At 36.6% G+C, this 20,029-nt stretch overlaps 1 protein-coding gene across 5 annotated transcripts in view; it reads left to right on the top strand.

Moving 5' to 3' along the window:
* LOC127437173 (transcriptional enhancer factor TEF-1-like) overlaps positions 1–20,029 on the top strand; it is a 41,582-nt gene that overhangs the window by 15,589 nt on the left and 5,964 nt on the right. For 3 of the 5 annotated variants that reach the window (XM_051691922.1, XM_051691920.1, XM_051691919.1), the window contains 6 exons: positions 13,421–13,485; positions 13,962–14,024; positions 16,780–16,914; positions 17,119–17,159; positions 17,282–17,337; positions 17,657–17,781. In XM_051691922.1, coding sequence (XP_051547882.1) covers positions 13,421–13,485; positions 13,962–14,024; positions 16,780–16,914; positions 17,119–17,159; positions 17,282–17,337; positions 17,657–17,781 — 485 coding nt within the window. Of the gene's footprint in view, positions 1–12,633; positions 12,759–13,420; positions 13,486–13,961; positions 14,025–16,779; positions 16,915–17,118; positions 17,160–17,281; positions 17,338–17,656; positions 17,782–20,029 lie in introns of all 5 variants that reach the window. The other 2 variants (XM_051691924.1, XM_051691923.1) reach the window with 2 other exon arrangements.

Raw genomic sequence — 20,029 nt, 5'->3', positions numbered from 1 at the left:
GAATCCCAGTTGCCTCTGGATCTGAGACCGTCAACCTGTGCATCTTATCACGTGGCTTGTTGAGCATGTTGCCATAGCATATGTGGAACTCACCATGTGCCCCACTGAGAACAAACCACATTATAGCAACCATGAGGAGTTTACCCCATGTGACTCTACCCTCCCTACCAACCGGGCCAATTTGGTTGCTTAGGAGACCTGGCTGGAGTCACTCAGCACACCCTGGGATTCGAACTAGCGAGCTAGCAATCTCCAGGGGTGGTAGCAGGCGTATTTTACCACTGAGTTGTCCACTACTGTTCAAAAAGGTGGATACATTTATAAGTCATATTAATAAACTGCTCTCTGGAATACATGATTTTGATTGGTCAATTTCACCATTCTGCGGTCAAATATTATTTTATAATGACCACCAACTGTATAATTGACTGTTGGCACAATTTCCAACATAGCTATGCGTAACTGCTTTTTTTTTTGTGCTTTTTTTTTCTCACATAATATAATTTAAACTCAAATCAATATTTTATGTCCATTTTTTTATTTGGTAACTAGCAGTGTAATAAGAGGGATAATGTACAGTCAGCCACAAACAATTTCCTACATAACTATTTGTCTTCAATCACTCTAAGGTCTTTCTTACCACATAGTTTAATAATTTCAACTTAAAACAATAAGTCATGTCACTTTCTTTTTTAATTTCGTAAGTAGCCATGTAAGAAGGGGAATAATTTTAAGTCAGCCGCAATGATTACAATATCGCAGCACTTCTGTGTTCGCCTCCTAATCACCGTGGGTTTAGTTTGTGTAAATGTCCAGCAAACTTTTCAAAGTTTCTTTGAAATCTTTTCTAAAGTCGAATGAATACCAAATTGACAACTTCCCTGTGAGACACCTGTTTGTTCCCATGGCCACTGTCGTTTGTCCTGCAGGCATTTCAGATTCCCTCTAAATAAATTGGCTGATGTTTGTGGGGGGTTTTACGGGCCGTAGAAGCAAACCTATCACCTCCTACACTGGTGAGCGTGCAACATTCCATAGTCGAGCATTTGAAGTCACTTTCGTTATTTCGTTGTCCACAGCAACTGTTTCTGATTTAATTTATCTGAGAGCACCCATCACAGACCCATACAATTCAAGATCCCTGTACCTGGTCCTGCTGATCATCAGGTCTGCCAGCGCGGTGGGTTAATTAGTTGCTGTCCCTATAGCAACCGCCTTTCACTTCAAAACAATATGTAATTTTTTTTCCTGGTGTCGTAGCTCAGCTTATCTCACTGTTTACCTTAGGGGGCTCTTTGAAGCCTCATGCAGGCATGAAACCTGGACTCAAGCCAAAGAGTCCCAGTTTAAGCCATAGATGGTACAAACCACTGTGGCAGCAGTTTGATTTCGCAGGTGACCCTGCTGACCTCAGTTTATAATGAGTTCACGCATCTGAGGACATGAAAACAAGGTATCTCAATTATTAATTACATAATATGCTGATTAATTAATCAAATTATTTGAAAATAATTGCATATCTATATTTGCTGAGAAAAGCCCACAAATGAAGATAATTTAAAGACAATACATCATTGTGGAAGATGAATAAAGTGTTGAATACACAATAAAAAAAATTGCCATTAGAATATTCGTAGCTTTATTTCAATATCATTAAACAAATGTTTATCACCGGCTTAACACAGCAGTGCATTTTGCAAATGCAGTTTGTAAGTCTTGTCTGAGGGACTGTTCACACAGAACATGTTCTCGCATTCAGCCTGCAATATTTTTATTAATTGTTGGTCTAAGTATACATGCCACATTTTTAAGATGCTGTATCAAGTTCACAGTTAAAATCACATTTCGAGACACATGCATTCTTTTTTCTATTCTGCTGGGCTCCTTTAAGTTGTTTTTTAACGCAAGGTGGAATAATTTGTGTATCTCTTTTTTTAATTATTAATTTGACTAAAATAATGTTAAATTTACAGCAAAAAACAAACATTAATTTTTTAAAGCTTTTCCTGTAGACATTCCTGGCTCTCCATTAATATTACAACAAACATCCTTTCTACTGTGAAATATGCATATTTCTTTCTCTCTCTCTCTCTCTCTCTCTCTCTCTCTCTCTCTGTATATATATTTAGAATTAATGCAACCTCTCTGTCAACTAATATCAAAAACCACTTGGCTCTGCTTTTACTGGTACTTAATTTAGGCAGAGAAAGCATGCCGTAAGTAGATTTGACAGTCCCCCATTGGGGTCGATGAAAGCAAGATCTAATCACACTGGTTTCACATATGAGGGGATACAGTGTCAGGGCTAAACATAATCTCAGTTAATTAATATTTCTTAACCAATTTATATTTCCACATCTATCTCCACCTGTGTTTGCATTAAGAAATGTAGCATTTTAAGCACAACAAACAAACAACCATGTATTAAGTATTACTAACCCAGTTTTCTTCTCATAAGCTATCAGGCACACGTATGTTGCCAAATCTATATAGTGAATATAGATTATTTTAGTTATGCTCAACTCTAAAATATATATATATATATATATATATATATATATATATATATATATATATATATATATATATATATATGTGTATATTACGATGTTATCAGGTATTTGTATACAAAAATGACAAGCATTCTAAAATGGAATGTGATGCTTTTTAGTTAATGTACTTTTTTCATAGATGTCTTGGCAGAAGTGTATGTGCTATTGTGCTGACTAGGTTGTTTAAATTGTAAAATACACCTTCTATTTCATTTTAAGGAAAATATTGTGTTCCATTCATACCAACAACAGAACCTGAATCTTTCTTAATTTTACATCAAAGCACAATGTTCTTATAGTCCATTCCAGAAATTGTAAGTGTAAAATAATGATTATAACAGACCAATAAAAAGCTATGTTCAGACAGTCATGGGCTTTGCAAACATAGTGTGTGCCTGTGCCTTTCACAATAGTATAACAGACCTGCTAGGAGACTGGGGGAAACTAGGCATTATGGGAGTTAGAGTCATTCTGCTTTTATCTGCTGGTTAACTGTATGCTGTTGAATCTCAGCCAGCCATGGATGTACATGACAAGCCATCCAAAAACACTAAACAAGCTTTCAATGTTTTCCTTTTATTATTTTTTCTGAAGTATTTTGTCTTTTTCCTTATTTCTAAGAGGAAAAGACAAGTAATGAGTACACCCACGCATTTGGAGAAACAACCAGCACGCAGTTAATGAGTATATTTATTTAATGATTTGGTCTTTTGCCTCTTTATATAGAGGGACATTAGAGATGACAGAAAATGATGTGGAGAAAATCTGGGAATGGGATAAGAAAATGTTGCGAGCCAGACTCAAACTAGTGTCGCCTGCATTAGCACCACAGCAGTAACTACTTGCATGCACCTATGAAAATACTCAAGAATTTTGGGTTTCTGTAGCTCAACTGGTAGAGCATGGTACTAGCTGCACCAAGGTCATGGGTTTGATTCCCAGGGGACACACAGTCTGGTAAAATACATGCATTAAAAGTGCTGTAAGTCGCTTTGGATAAACGCGTCTGCCAAATGTGTAAACATAATGTTATGTTATTTGGATTGGTCAGTAAGCCCCAGACAGTCACTGAAGATATATAGTATCCCTGGTTGTATCAGATCTTATATCCTAGCTATCAAAAATAGTTATTAAAAAACTAGATGCTATTAGTGCTAATTATTCATGTAAAAGACCCATAATTGCTTACTCACTGCATTTACTCAGCCAATTATATTTTAAATCCTTGAAAAAAACCTTGTTTCTGGAAGATGAATACACCTCACCCTACAGGTGTTCTTAGGGTCGCACCAAAAGACTTTCCTCCAAACAATCAAGGATAGGTTAGGAACAGAATGACTGTCAGTGTGAGATGTGGTTTGGTGGAAAAAGTGGGATTCAGGTGGACGACAGGTGGTGTCTGAAAGAAGTGGTTGTAAAATCATGTAGGCCATTGCTTTTGTGTTGAGGGTTGTATTGTGTGCCAAAGGAGGTCCCTGGATGTGGTCCGTTTTAAAAAGTTCATTTTTCAAAATCCAAAAAAAAAAAAAAAAGAGCTATGTATATTCCCACTTTAAAGCCAGTGCTTTGCTTCTTTTGTGTTGCATAAAATGGGGCCACGGATGAGTAATTTTGTTTCGTTTTCTTTGCCAGTGGTACAGAGTTTAATCATGTCTCCCCAGGGATGGTATGTGAATTTGAAAAAGCAAGGATGGAGACCCAGAAGACCGGACGGACACAAGAAATGGGTTCTGTCTGAGCCGTGTTAATGTTCTCATTTGGTTTTGATAGGTGTGAGAGACATGGATGGAACCGCATCGAGAGCTAGTTAGTAGACCTGTCACAGCACGCTCTGTCCTCGCAGCCCTTAACTGTTTGAGATGGATGAGCGATTGAAACAGACACTGAGATCATGTTACAAAGAGTCCTTGATCCACATAATACACGTTATTGTCAGTCAGTGCCGGCTGTAAAACAGCTCTTGTTCTTCATTAGGCTCTTTTTGTTTCTCTGCATTAAAATCAATTTTGGGGTATCTTACACTAGTCACATGTTTTCGTTCAAAAAATCACAAGTTTGATTGATTTTCTAAAGGTTTTTGACATATTTTTAGTTATTTTTTCCTGTATTGATGGATTTCTGGGTTGATGGATGTAATTAGTGGTGCTTGCTAAAGTAAATTGAATGCACTGTAAGTCACTTTCGATAAAAGTGTCTGCCAAATGCAAAAATATAAATATACATTTAAAGCATCACTAATACTATTGCTCATACTTTGATTTAGGGATTCGAAAGAACTCCTTGTCCTATCTGTTAAAATTTGTCCTGCACAGTTTGTATCATGGCAATAAATGATACCTCAAATCATGTGGGCTGCTTGGAAGGGGTGTGTTATAATTTTTCTAAGTCATCAGACTTTAGATTTTCACATGGCAGATGATAGACAGGCAAAAAAATTCCATAGATTTACATTGAGGGATGGACCCGAGCCATATCTATCTAGAGACTTGGGGGTGGACTCTTATAACTTTTATCCACCTAGCAACCACCCAGAACACCCTAATAACCAACTAGCAATACCCTAGCAACCTTCAAGTGCAACCTGGCAACCACATAGCGACCACCCAGCGACTCCCTAGTATCGTTGCAGTGAGTTTTGCACTATAAAACTGCAGTACATACAAGGATAAAGTTGGAAATCTAACTTTAAAACCTCTCAGATGACTACACTACTCCAAAAGGTTTTGTGAATTGTCATGAACACAAAAGTAGCTTTTGATCAAGAAGAATAGCAAAATCAAAAGCACTGATCTTATTTTGAGTGCTCAATATAAGGACACATTATTGGTACATTAAGTGCATACTCAACATGTCTTTGTTATACAAGTTCTGTTTTCAATCTTAAAGTCATTTGCGTGTGGAGTTTACCCTGGCAGACAGAGAAAGTTTTAATTCTCTCTTCACAAAGTATACACAGAGTGACTTTATCAAGCAAAACTAAAAGAGAGAGAAAGCAAGACTGAGAAAGTGAGAGAGAGAGGTCATTTGGGGTTGTTTGGATTTTCCATGTGTGATTTCCAACAGGCTGGTGTGATGTTTCCAGCCAGCACACCATGTTAGGACACAGTCAGACAAACACGCTTGCTCTCGTGTGCATGCACACACACACATACACATTCTCCCTTGTGCACTCACAGGAGGCTTAATAGCTCCCATTAAAGAAAACAGCTCTAAACCAACTCCTTCCATTCTGTGTTTGCAATTTGGCTTTTCTATTGAAAAAGAGAAGATCTCAGCTTTATGGAGGTCTTTCAACCAGATTGTTGTACATGTACACACTTTCAGGGGTTTAAAGGGATAGTTTACCCAAAAATCTAAATTCATATTGTCTAGAGGACTGATAGTGGGTTTTGCCAATACCGATAACTAAGGTGGGAAAACAGACTAATAGCTGATTAATCGTCCGATAGTTATTAAAAAGTAATAATACGAATGAAAACTTTCCACTCAATGTAAAATAGTGCTGAACTTTAGTAAGCCATTTCCATTTAATAAATTTCTCCCACACTGGTAACTTCTCCAGTGCCTTTGCCTGTTTGCCATCTGAAATGAATGAAAATATGAAGTAAAATATTACAGGTCAAATGTGTTTGCTGTTCAGCAGTAACATAAAACACTGCCTTACAAAGCCAAATAGCAACTGTATGCTTCATCACTTATGACAATATTCATTATATTATTTTATTGTCATAATAAATCTATAAATGATGTACAAGAAAGGGAGAGAGAAACAGGGATAGAAATAAAATCAACTCAATCTTATATTTTTAAAGGTAATTTTAGAATCAGAATCAGAATGAGCTTTATTGCCAAGTGTTCTCACCTACACAAGGAATTGTTTTTTTGGGTGATAGGAGAAACAAGCAGGTGCACACAGAAAATTATAATGAAGCACAGAATATAAAACAAGGTAAGAGTATAAATAGACATACAAAAAAATTGTATGTGTAACATAGAATGGCATATGTACATGTGCAAGTGGTAATATATATGCAAGGTAGGTATGTACAGTTATTGAATTAAATAGGAGTGAATTTACATATGTACATGAGATATGTATTTACATTATTGCACTGTAGGAGTCCTGAAGGCAGTTTAATTGTTCATGAGGAAAATGGCCTGAGGGTAAAAATTGTTCTTGTGCCTGGATGTCCTGGCGCTCAGTGCTGTGTAGCGCCAGCCAGAGGGCAACATTTCAAAAAGGGAGTGTGCAGGTTGTGTGAGGTCCAGAGTGATTCTACCTGTACGTTTCCTCACTCTGGAGATGGACAGGTCTTGGAGGGTGGGCAGGGGGGCATGGCATTGTCTATTGTATATGTGCGCTCACATGAACACACTGTATTATATAACAATGTGCCCATGAATATCACATTTATTTCAGATGGATATATTTTACCATGCCTAGTTTTTTTTTGTACGTATCTACGTCATAAAATTAGGAAGCTTGGACAGAAGTTCATTTTGTCAGAATGGAGAAAAGTTTAGGAAACTTTATAGTCAAAAAACTATAAAACGGAAAACTATAAAACTGTTCCTCTGCGCGTGCATTCACGCAATGTACTGTGATCACGCTTGGTCTTCTGAAGCATGCAAAACTCAGGCAGCATATTCATATAAGGTTTGCATTAATGATTGATTTACTACTGATAATTAACTTATAAATTCACTTAGAAACAAAACCTCTTCAGAGCGCTCATGTTTATAATCTAACTGGAACAAACTGGATGCTCCTCAACCCAGAGAAAAAAAAAACTCAACGGATCTGCACAAATTCATAAGCGACCTTTTTTTTATTTTCAAAGCAGCATATTAAGAGGAAAGGTAAGCAGTTTCCATCCTTGACTTATAACACTGTTCTAACCATTCGAACAGCTAATGTTAGCGTCCTCTCCACCTTAGTTATAAACAAATGTATTATCAAACCATCTTTAGTTGTCTTAAATGACTGATTCATTGTACCATGACAATAATAATAACATGTATTGTATACATACCTTGGCTTTTCTATGTCGATGTTTTAAACCCACGTTTGAAGCGTCTGTCTCTATAAGTAGCCTAGTCAAGTTGCACAACAAACTCCACGCGGAGTCAGTGATTGTTGAACCATGGAGTTCCGACTGTAGAACGCTCCAGTGCCGGCCACGGCGGAGTTGAATTTTTCTGATAGCTGATAGTAAAAAAACGCAACTATCGGCCCCAATTAATCGGTAAATCTGATATAACGGTCGACCTCTAATATTGTCATTGTTTGGGTGAATTATACCTTCAGCATTGCAGTGTCCCATTGTTCGCATAGACAAAATCTAGCAGCGTAAAGTCAACATGAAATGGCAATCACAACCAAGACGTTACAACCTTCCAAGTGAAAGTGGATAATCAATGTGGAAGAAATAGCACAGAACTTTATCTTATTCATTGGGAATATATCGTGAAAAGGGGGTATTCCATAACAGAATGTAGCCAGACCTGAATGCGAGTTTAGAGTTCATGAATATTAATTAGCTGGAACGTTGATTGGCTATTCTTCTGAACTCACTTTTATTTACGCTCAATTCGGAAGCACAAATAAGCATGTGTCATATTTTACTTTGGGGCTGTTCACACTGACTGCGTTTTTGCAGATGTCTGCGGAGTTTTTCTATGTAAACATATGCTAGACGGATGTCTTTTACCACTGCTGCATCTTGCTGCATTTTGCTGTTGTAGCGCCTTGCGCAGAAGCCCCACGTTTTTAAGATGCCATATAAAGTTGAAAAACCTTATAAAAACGCATCTCGAGACAACTGCATTCTGTACTATTCTTTGCACTGCTGCATCTGACACGTTGGATCTGAAGGGCCCCTTACACCTGCTAGAATACACAAAGTCTAATGTAAATTTTGCTTTGGTATGTTAAATACATGGAGATCTAACACCACTCAAGCCATATTTTAATAGCAGCTGATCAAGTTCGGTTGATTGGGCTCTAAGTGGTTTTGGTGCCCCTGGTCCATCTGAACATAGATGGCAGTGTTTGCTGGATCAGGGGGGCGAGGGGGTGTCCACTGGAAAAGAAAAGACTGTCCGTCACAGTCTCTTGCCATCTGGCCTTGAATTTTCTCCCAGACCTTCCCTCTGAAAATGGGTTTGCAGATGGAGGGGTGTCATCGTGTTATGGGCTCTAGCTGTCACAAAGGACAGCTGGCTAACTCTAATCAGATGCTAGCAGGCCTATGTGTGCATATAAATGTGTGTGTATGTGTGTGTGTGTGTGTGTGTGTGTGTGTGATTGGCTTTATCTGGCAGGGGGAAAAGCTGGCCGCACCCCTCAGACTTGCTCTCTGGGAAACACCTGCATTGAGCCTGAAGATCATTTCAGTCTAAGCTGCCTGATACCCAGCGAGGGGGATTGTTCAGACCACCATCTGGTTTGAGAGGCTGACCTTTACTTAGAACCATATGGCATTTTGTCATTCCTCACTGTTACTTATGGTGTTGCGGTAAATCAGCAGGTAGATAGTTAGTTAGCATGATTGGGCATTGTAGGCACAATTATGCCTGAAGTAGTTGTTTTATCATAATCACAGGTTTTGCTTTAAGAACCAGATTTTTACAATGGACATCAAATAATGACTCAATACCAAACCAGTAAACAATATTTAAAGGAATAGTTCCCTTTTCTATTTTCAAAAATAACAATTCTGTTCTTTTATATAAAAAAAAATGCATAAGTGAAAGGTGACTGATGCTAAAATTCTGCCCAACATCTCCTTGAGAACCACTAGTGTAGGTGACTTTAAAACATAAATGAAATGCAGAGCATCTGGAATGGTTTCAGCTTCCAAAATGTCACAATCTGGCCAAAAGAAAGTGAACACTTATAATTATGAGCTGCTTAGCTTATCTAGCTTCATCTGCAAAGTTTAACTAACTGTTCATTCGGCTCAAAATTGTCCTGAGGGGTGGATTGAAGCTGTCCTTTTTAGGCAATATTGTTTTAGTAATGCTATCTTAATTCACTGTATTTCAACCTTTGGTTTTGTGAAACCTGACAAGCTTTTAGGTGACTTTTGAACTTTTTGAACGTTTACTTTTAGAGTGGTGAAGTAACTATTGCTGTTTGAGGAATCATCAAATGACAAAAATACAATAGATATTATAATATTATATTATTTTTGAGAGATTATCATGTGCAATTGTTTACTTTTAAATATACATAAATATATGTGTAAATATATAATACTATGTATAAAGTCAGGTTTTTTTTTCTCATTTTTTTTTTTTTTACTGTAATTATTATTGATATCTACAGAACTATGCAGTCTGTTATTTTTTTTTATCTCTGTGCAGCCCATGAAATCCAGCAATAAATATTTCAGCCTCAACTGTGAGTTTATGCTCTTTATTGCTGAGTCATGGACCTCCTACAGAAAGTCTTTGTATTGTGAGTTTAGGCCATTGTGATTCTAATGCATTCTGAGACCTTAGAGTCATCCATCAGGCCTGGCAGGGCGGCGGGGCCATTGTCCCAAAGATTTGGGGTTTCTACGATGCCTGCGCCCACACACCCTGGGCCCCACACCCCGAAACTTGCAGGACATTTCGTGAAAAGAACAAAAACTGTTCTCTCAAAGTGAAATGTGACTTTGACTTGTGAGTTGAACCAAATTCTCCCTGCTTTAAAACAATTCCAACATCTTTTGTGTGCTTCGATCTTTTGGGAGAACAAACACACCAGCATTCCATTCTGGAGACCAGTGTTCCAAACACAACATATGGTAGTGACTACCTAAAGTCTCTGTTCATGTTTATCAGTGTGTATAGGAAACACTGACACTCTGGGTTCAGAGCAGTCCATGGCCTGCTTTTTGCTTCTCTGTGTTAAATATAGAGATCACATTTTAAATGAATAGTTCATGATAGTATGTCTTGGCTTCAATCACAGTCATCCTGAAAGTATGGCTGCTTCTGCGGTCCTGCTAAGCTTTGACAAATGACAAATTCTCTTAGAAAGGCCACTGAAATAATGCTTGAGTGCAATAGTAGAAGCCACGTGAACATTTGAGAGAGTGAGTGAGCCACATGTTAGGCACACTATTAGCCTCTGACATCACCCTTTTTACGCAATGACCCATGAAGTCTGAACCCTCTTCAAACAGGTTCAGCAAGGAATTGAGTTCACTTGCAAACTTAGAGACTTTTTGTTAGGTTAAGTGTGTAATTTCTGTGCCTCTAGTGTCATGTTGAGATCCAGACTTATGCCACTGGTTGAGCCGGTCTTGCTGTATCAGGCTTCTATGGTGAATTGCACTCAGGGGAGATAAACTTTGATAAATATTACAACAGGTTAGGATATCACATACATCACATATGTCTTTCATTGAGTTCAGTGGCACTTTGAGCCATCAAAATAGACTAATAGATTAACAGAAGTTTAAGATGTCAATGCAGAGTGATTGATGAACCCTATTCTGCACAATTTTGGCACAGTCCTTTCCCTCAACTGAAGATATGCTGAGGTCAACTCAAGTCATCCACGGGTCAAAGTGAGGTCCATTTATCAGCTGTGTTTTAATTGTGATCAGTGGGTGTTCCCCAGGGCTCTGTACTAGGTCCTCTGCTTTTTGCTGATTGAGCTGACCTTAGAATAGCTCTTGATATTTTAATTTGGTGACCTTTGACCATAAACATCCTGAATGGCTTTTGTGGCATGACCTCCACCAGCACAATCTCCTAAAGGAATGGTGTCTGACCCCTAGGGGTTGCTAAGGCAAACTCAAGGTGCCCATTCTAGCCTGTCCATATAACTACATTTTGTACCGTTCTCAATTAGTGATTCATCTCTATTAGAGTTCTTTACCCCTTGTGTTTGCTTTTAGCATTTTTTCAGAAAAGCACGGGTAATGGCCCAGTGTTGAGTCATTACAAAACTCGGACAGATAATTTAGAGACCTCTACTTGGTGCTCAACACTGCTTGACATTGCTTAGTCATCACAAGACTCTGATGTTTCCTGTTATTGGTAGATCAACAGTAGACAGTTTTTGATTTTGACTGGCTGTGACATTAAAAGGGCAATGGCTATATATTCTGTAGATATAGATATATATACTGTATATATAAATGTATTTTATCAGTCATCAGACAGTAGCAGAAACATTTCTATATTATTAGTCAAAAAACACTACAAAAATAACTAAAAGGTGCCATGGTAATATTGACATGTACCATAAAAATACCATAGTTTTTTGGACATGCATCTTGGTAATACCATAATTTTGGACATCTAACTAGGTACTATCCTGGTTGTTTGGACATGGTACTATGGTAATGCCATAGTTTTAGGGACATGTACCATGGAACTATCTTGTTTTTTTGTACATGTACCACAGTAATACAATAATTTTCTTGGACATGGTAGCATGGTAATACCGTAGTGGTTTGGACATGTACCATGGCAATAGCATATATTTGGGACATGTGCCATGGTAATATCATAGTTTTTTGGACATGTATCACAGTAATACCATAGTTTTTTTGGACATGGTAGCATGGCAATACCATAGTGTTTTGGATGTGTATGATGGAAATACCATAGCGTTTTGGACTTGTACCATGGTAATTGCATATTTCTGGGACATGTACCATGGGAATACCATAGTTTTGGGACATGGTACCATAGTAATACCATCTCTGTTCTGACATTAACCATGATAATCTTTTTCTTTTTTTTTTTTTTTTTTTTTTTTTTTACATGGTATTGTGGTAATACTATGTTGTTGATTTTCAAATGCACCATGTTAAAATACAATGTTTTTTTGCACTGTGGTAATTATGTTTTTGCAATACTTCAAGTATTATATAAATATGGTGGTATATTAATATGCTAAGCATCAGTAACAAAGTATACAGTATATCCGAATACAGTGGAATTATCTGATACCATCAATGTCCCACAGTACATTCTGAAAAGAAGTGTTGACTAGAAATCTGCTGTCATTCTGTAATGATAGTTGTTTATCTTATCTTGTGTCTTTGATTAGTTTGTGCTTTGGTCTGTCTAGCAGCTCCACAGGGGGGCCTCTCAAAACTCAGCACTCTTCAACAGGCTCTCTCACTCTCTCTCTAGTCCCCTCTCTCTCAGAGGTTGTTTTGCAGGTTTGCCAAGTCCAGCTGAGCATGTTTTCAAGTGAGTGAAAAGAATGAATTATGCAGCAGTAAGCATGCTTACAGCTGGCCCGTTTGGAGGGTCTTTGATCTGAGAGTGCAGTGTGCATGAATGCCTGCATTGTGAGCGAACAGTGTGTGTGTGTGTGTGTGTGTGTGTGTGTGTGTGTGTGTGTGTGTGTATGCATGTGTTTTGGAAGAATAGGGAGGCCCAGGTCTGGGTTAGAAGAGATTACACTGCAGGCACGTTCGGTAAATGCTATCTGGAAAAAATACCCCAGTGCTGTTTGTTGGCTTCAAGTCATATATTGTCCTTAAGGGAATAGCTCACCTAAAAACGAAAATTCTGTGATCATTTACTCACACCCATGTTGTTCCAAACTAGGATGACTTTCATTCTTCTGTGGAACACAAAAGGAGATGTCTTTGTTTGTGTTCATGTTATATAATAGTTCAACTTCAAGTATTTACAGAGATACATTTTTAATAACCATCATTCTTTGGCTTATTAGTGTAACCTCAAATACTATTAAAACTCTGAAGCATACTTAAAAGAAACAATGAATTATGATCAATCTCAAATTAGTGCACTCACTGAAACACTTCCATTACAGTGTATAAATAGCCTATAGGTTATGTAATTTTGTCATCCATTTACAAGCATTTCTTTGTTTTTTCTTACAGGTCGTAACGAATTAATCGCTAGATACATCAAACTCAGAACAGGGAAGACACGGACGAGAAAGCAGGTTAGTACACTAGGAAGTACGCACACAATTTCTAGCATTACATAAAGGACATTCTGAAAGCCTCAAATAAATACTGTGTTGGTTACAGAGACTGAATTACAAGTTATTTCCTGTAAATTCAGATAGTGAGAGTTTCAGGCGTTCTTTATAGTCATCCAAATGTTTTCTCACTGGCTTACTTCCTTAGCTACTGAAGTATTCTTCACAACAGCAAACACCTGTTGCTTTGTGCTCTAATCAAATTCAGTGCAAATCTTTTCAATTTAATTGTAAAGTAAATAAAAAAATGAAGTAATGAAATTGCATATGTCTTTTTTTTTCTTTGTTATGACAAAATGATGTTAAAGGTTGTATTAGATGTTCAGTTTGTAATTAAAATGCATGTTTTTGTGTCTAATGGCAGAGGGCCTTTCATCTCCATGGTTACAAAATGTTCCTGTATGTGTGTGTGTGTGTGTGTGTGTGTGTGTGACCAGGTCTCTAGTCATATCCAGGTTCTTGCCCGGCGGAAATCCAGAGAATTTCACTCCAAGCTAAAGGTACATGCCAAATTGTGTGTTCTTTCTTAGGCTATATCCATATAGTGTGCGTGTGCGTGTGTGTGTGTGTGTGTGTGTGTGTGTGTGTGTGTGTGTGTGTGAGTGTGTTTGTGTGTGTGTATGGGTGCCCTGCTGTTAGGCTGTCTGTAGCCTAGATTCCCTGTTTGTGACTGCGCTGCTTAGTATGCACTGGACTGGTTGATTGGTTTTCGTCTGCGTGTTTGTCGTCTGTTTTCTTCCTGTTTTGTGCAAAACTGTGTTTGTTTTGGAGAGAGATACATTTAGCCAGGCATTGAATGCACACCGATATATTTAGGTGTATGGGTTGTGCAAAGATGTTCAAGGGCGATCACAAAATTTTAAATGGTCAAATGCATCCATGCCCCCCTTTAGACAACTCATGATTTATCCATACTGTATGATATTGTATGACCATCTGTCCATTTTCAAAACTATCTGGAAATTTTACTTCTATGCATAGTTTAGTTTTTGGATAATCGTCATATTTGTTTTTGCTTGAGAACATATGATACAAATTTTTATTTTATTTTATTTATTTAATATTCAACATGGTAAAATGTTGATTTAATATTTAAGTTAACAAATAATAATTTTACAATTATTAATAATTTAATAGTTTCAAAAAATAAATAAATATAAAATATTTTGTATAAATATATATTTTTATTTCATTTAAATAAAAAAATAAAAATGATTCAGATTTTCATTACACCAAGTACAAAAACATGCATGACTTCTAACATGATGTGCTAAAGTAATAGTTCACCCAAAAATGAAATTTTTTTTATTTACTCAACTTTGCACATGTTGTTTCTAACTAACAATCTCAGTCACCATCCGCTTTCATTGTATGGACAAAAGTCTTTTGTGTTCCATGGAAGAAATTATGTCGGAATGACATGAGGGTGAGTAAATGATGATGGAGGTATTTTTTATTTTTGCTGAACTTTCATTTTAAAGGTATGTTAAGGGATCATGTGTTTGAGCAGAGATGGCATCTGGTGGTTAAATACCGAATGACAATTAACTGACTCAACATTTCCTTCTCAATTACAAAGATCATGACAAATAGAATAAAAGGTCTGAGACCTTTCATAATTTGCTTGTTATAAATGCACTATGACATGCTTCAAGTGCGCAAAGCATGCCGACTAAAAGCTAGAGAGCATAGTGCAGTTTTAATACAGTACCTCGCAGACCTCTATGGCAGTTTTCTGTGCGTACCCTCAGATTAAATCCTGCAGGCGCCCATGCCTTGCACACTATAATACCACCTAAGAAAATAATGTTTTGATGGTTAATACCGTTTCAAAGATTATCAGTTTCAATACAAGTTAAGCTTAATTGACAGCATTTGTAGCATAATGTTTATTTCCACAAAACTTTATTTTGACTTGTCCCTCCTTTATTAAAAAAAAAAAAAAAAAAAAAAGAAAAATCTGGGTTTCAGTGAGGCACCTACAATGGTAGTGAATGTCTGTAAACACTACAATACTCACTGTGTGTAAAAAATGTGTGTTAACATTATTTTAGTGTGATAAAACCGCTTACTAACTATAACTTAGTTGCCATGAAGATGTAACGCCACAAACCCTAAAATGACCGTAAAATGTCGATTTAATCAACTTTCCAGCTCAAATAATACACTACTTTTAACAGCAGAATTAATGTGAGTGCTTTTATAAAATTAAAAGCTTCACATTTCTGCTTTTTATCTCTCCAAAACTGGCCTATTCACTTCCATTGTAATTTTCTCACTATAACCTCAATTTTTTATTTTTTAAAAAAAAAAATTTATTTAAGAAAATGAGGGATGAATCTAAATAATTTTTTTACATAATCAACGTTATGTCACAAATGCTGTCGATTGAGCTTAACTTGTATTGAACCCGGAATATTCCTTAATACTAAATTCTGAAAAGAACCGTGTGTTTGTCTGAGAGTTTCATTGTTTAAACTGACTTTACACCTCTGTGAAATAATTTGCAGTTATTTGTAGCCGAGGACTGCAACACCATATTTTACATTTCTATGTTATTTGAGGTCATATGTGCTTTTTGCAAAGTCTATTTAAACCTGCAGTTTATAGAGGCAAAACTTGTATTTAGTCTTTCAGTTTAGTTTTATTTTATTAGCCAGATATAGTGAAAAGTAACAGGAAAGATAGAAAGAGGAGGAATAGGAAACATATTTTCTTAATATATATTGTCCCAGCATCTAAGATGCTACAGAAGGCAACTCTGTTTATCAAAAGCTCAGACTAACTGCTGCTTTCATTTGCTACAGCTGACTGCTTGCATTTATAAAGCCTTTCTTCCTGAAACAGTGCTCTCATTTTCCAAACAAGTAACAAAATCCCAATTTATGTGTGTATTTATGCTACAACTTTCTTATCCTGTCGAAATAAACATAAGTTTTGCATCACACCGATCTAGGTTGAGTTCCACACTTCTCAAGAAGTTTAGCTGTCTATACTGTACATTCTGGTTTTTCATGCAAATGAAATGTTGAGCTGACCCCGAAAAATGAAAAATCTATCATCATTTATTCACTCTTATGTTTTTCCCAAACCATGTGACTTTCTTTTGTCTGTGGAACACAAAAGGAGATGCTAGGCAATCAATCACTTCCACTGTATGAAAAAAGATGCAATGAAAGTGAAAAGTGACTGAGATATATCCCTTCAGCTGTATTACAAACATTCTAGTTCAGTCTTCTATATGTGTCATTGAAGGACCAGACTGTGAAGAATGATGCTCTCAACAGGATGGCAGCCATGTCTTCAGCGCAGATCGTCTCAGCAACGGCCATCCACAGCAGACTTGGTCTGGCGGGGCTCCCACGGGCCACCTTGCCTGGTGCGGGAGGGGTAAGAGATGCTACACCACCTAAAATACATTTGTTTCCATTCAAAGGACAAGCAAAAGAATATATTCATGCATCTGTAATGTTGAATGCTACACTGCAGTGCATCATATGCAGCGTTCCCCTCAAATAAGTTTTTATTTTTTTATTTTATTTTTTTATGTTTATAAGCATCAGGTATACTGACTTTTTTCCCCTGCTCTTGTAGTTTTGGCAGGTGTCAACAGGGCAGCCTGGCTCCTCACAAGAGTAAGTACATATAGATTATACTCTTGAATGTCTGTTAAGCAACTGTGGAAAGCATGGTTGTATTTGTACATAGTTAGACATAAAAGCGACACTTTAACATAATAATTTCTCTGCTTCCTCAGTGTTAAACCGTTCCCACAGCAGAATTACCCCATCCAGACAGCCACAGCCATCGCAGGTGTGTGCATTCACTGTTGCCTTTGAACTTAATTTTACTTTAATGAATGTGCATGCTTACATATAGCCTAAATACTTAAAGTTTACAAAATTAAGGTTCTTAATTATAAGAACTATTTTGGCTGTATACGGTTATTTCTAGATTTAAAAATATGTTACATTATAGGTTTTTCAGTTCTTCAGCATATTAGTTTCTAGGTTCCTTAAACAATCAGTAGCTACATGGATGGTTTTCATAAGAACTAGAGAATATGGCATCATGCTGTAGCCTTTTAAGTTTTAATTGTAACCTTTATTTTTAATTGTGCGTGTGTGTTTAGCTTTCGAGTCCCCCAAACCCCCAGCTACTGCAGTGCCGGCATGGCAGGGACGCTCTATCGGCACCTCCAAACTGAGACTCGTGGAGTTTTCTGCCTTCCTGGAGCATCAGCGGGACCCAGACTCAGTGAGTCAGCACACCTACCCAGTCTGTTCTTCCAAGACTTCAGAACAGACATGCTTCACCACACAGACAAAGTACCACTGTCACTCGTATTTAATGTTTGTTTCATACATATTTATTATGATCTAGTACTCATCCAAAAGACGAACTGGTGTTAAAGGGTTAGTTCACCCATGCCATCCCAGATGCGTATGACTTTCTTTTTTCAGCAGAACACAAACTAAGATTTTATCTCAGCTCTTTTGGTCCATACAATGCAAGTGAATGGGTGGCAAATTTTTGAAGCTCCAAAATCCACATAAGGGCAACATAAAAGTACTCCAGACGACTCTGGTGGTTAAATCCAAATATTCTGAAGTGATTTGATAGGTGTGGGTGAGAAACAGATCAATATTTAAGTCCTTTTTCCTTCACTTTCACTTTCACTTTCTCCTTCTGTTTTTGGTGATTAACATTCTTTGTGCATATCGCCCCCTACTGGGCATGGAGGAGAATTTATGACAAAAAATGACTTAAATATTGATCTGTTTCTCACACACACCTATCATATCGTGCCTGAACACATGGATTTAACCACTGGAGTCATATGGATTACTTTAATGTTGCCTTTATGTGGATTTTGGAGCTTAAATTTTTTTTCACTTGCATTGTGAGGACCTACAGTGCTGAGATATTCTTCTAAAAATCTTCATTTGTGTTCTGCAGAAGAAGAAAGTCATACACATCTGGGATGTCAGAAGGGTGAATAAATCATTAGAGAATTTTCATTTTTGGGTGAACTATTCCTTTAATATTGTTTACAAAATCTAAATAGAAACATTTTCGTTTGTTTTTATAAAAAAAAAACATTATTGAAATAAAAGTGACACTAAATTATGTGAAATAAAATAAAAATGACCTAAAATTAATTTTAATTACATTTTACACTGTAAATTATCAAATTTGTAAACTTTACAACCTGCCTTCATTAAATGAAAATGTCTTTAAAATGCAAATAGATTGCAATAACACAAGATGGCCCTGAGAAATTTTATAGTGTTAAATATATTTAAATTATATCAGTTAAATGCATTAAATTTAGCCATCCTAAAATGCTAAAACAATATCACTGTCAAACTAAACAGAAACTAGAAAACACTGAAAAACGAACTGACAGTCATAGAGACAAATCATAACAAAATTTAATTATAACAAAAATTAAACAAAATTGAAAGGACAAATTGACATTAAAAGCTAAATTAAAAATCCTCAACTATATTAACCCTGAGAGGGTCTCACATCCTTTGGTGTCCTCAAATTAACAGCCAAGAAAAAGGGCTTATGTCCAACGTCCTATTTAAGCAATAATCTGGCATTAGTCAAAATTAAGACCGACCTTTTTTACAACATGGATGGATTAAGAGTGAGACCTTGGATGACCTACAGGTTACCAAAATGTCTTGCGTCCCTTTTAAAGCAGACCTGTGCCATCTATCATGTTGGCAGCATCTTTATGAAATGCTTATCCCTCTGGTCTGGCCTGACAGCAGCTATAAATCTTGTGTATGCAACGATACATAGAATGAGTTGAATTCCAAATACAGTCATCCAGTTACACAAATTTGAATGAACCTGAAACAGCTTACAGAAGCAATCTGAAATGGTACATTACTTATACAAACATTATTTGGAAATAGCATTTGAACTCATCAATAAACTATAATAAGCTTGTTGCCCTGACAACATCTTACGCAATTATAATAAGTGTTGGGTGTAATCTGATTACAAAGTAATAAGTTACTGTTATCTAATCACTTTTTAGTCAGTGTAGTGTAACACATTACAATTTAAATTCTTGTAACCCGATTACAGTTACTGACTTTCAATTAAGTTACTTTTGAGTACATTACTTGGTTTACACATATTTCTAAAATAATATTATTTTTGTACTGTAGAATAGGTTTAACCCTTGTGCTGTGTTCGTTTTGTGCTAAGACATTTTGTGTTCCTGGTCAAAATGTACTAATGTGTCATTTTAAAGCTTTGAATCTGGACTTTACAATCCATATAGCTGATCCTACCACTTCTTAAATAATGCCTTTTAATTTGCTGACAAATTAGAACTGTTTCATTCTCATCATTTCCAAATTTGTTATCACAACAATTATATTCAGAGTTGGTAAAACCATAAAAAAGATGAGATATACATGTTTTTAATATTGTTGGAAAGGTCTCAGTTTGTAGAATGCAATGAGCCAGGAATACAAGTGTA

The sequence above is a fragment of the Myxocyprinus asiaticus genome, chromosome 48 (assembly GCF_019703515.2).
Source record: "Myxocyprinus asiaticus isolate MX2 ecotype Aquarium Trade chromosome 48, UBuf_Myxa_2, whole genome shotgun sequence".
NCBI lineage: Eukaryota > Metazoa > Chordata > Actinopteri > Cypriniformes > Catostomidae > Myxocyprinus > Myxocyprinus asiaticus.
Note: the sequence above shows the minus strand (reverse complement) of the source record. Positions and strands in the feature narration are given on the sequence as shown.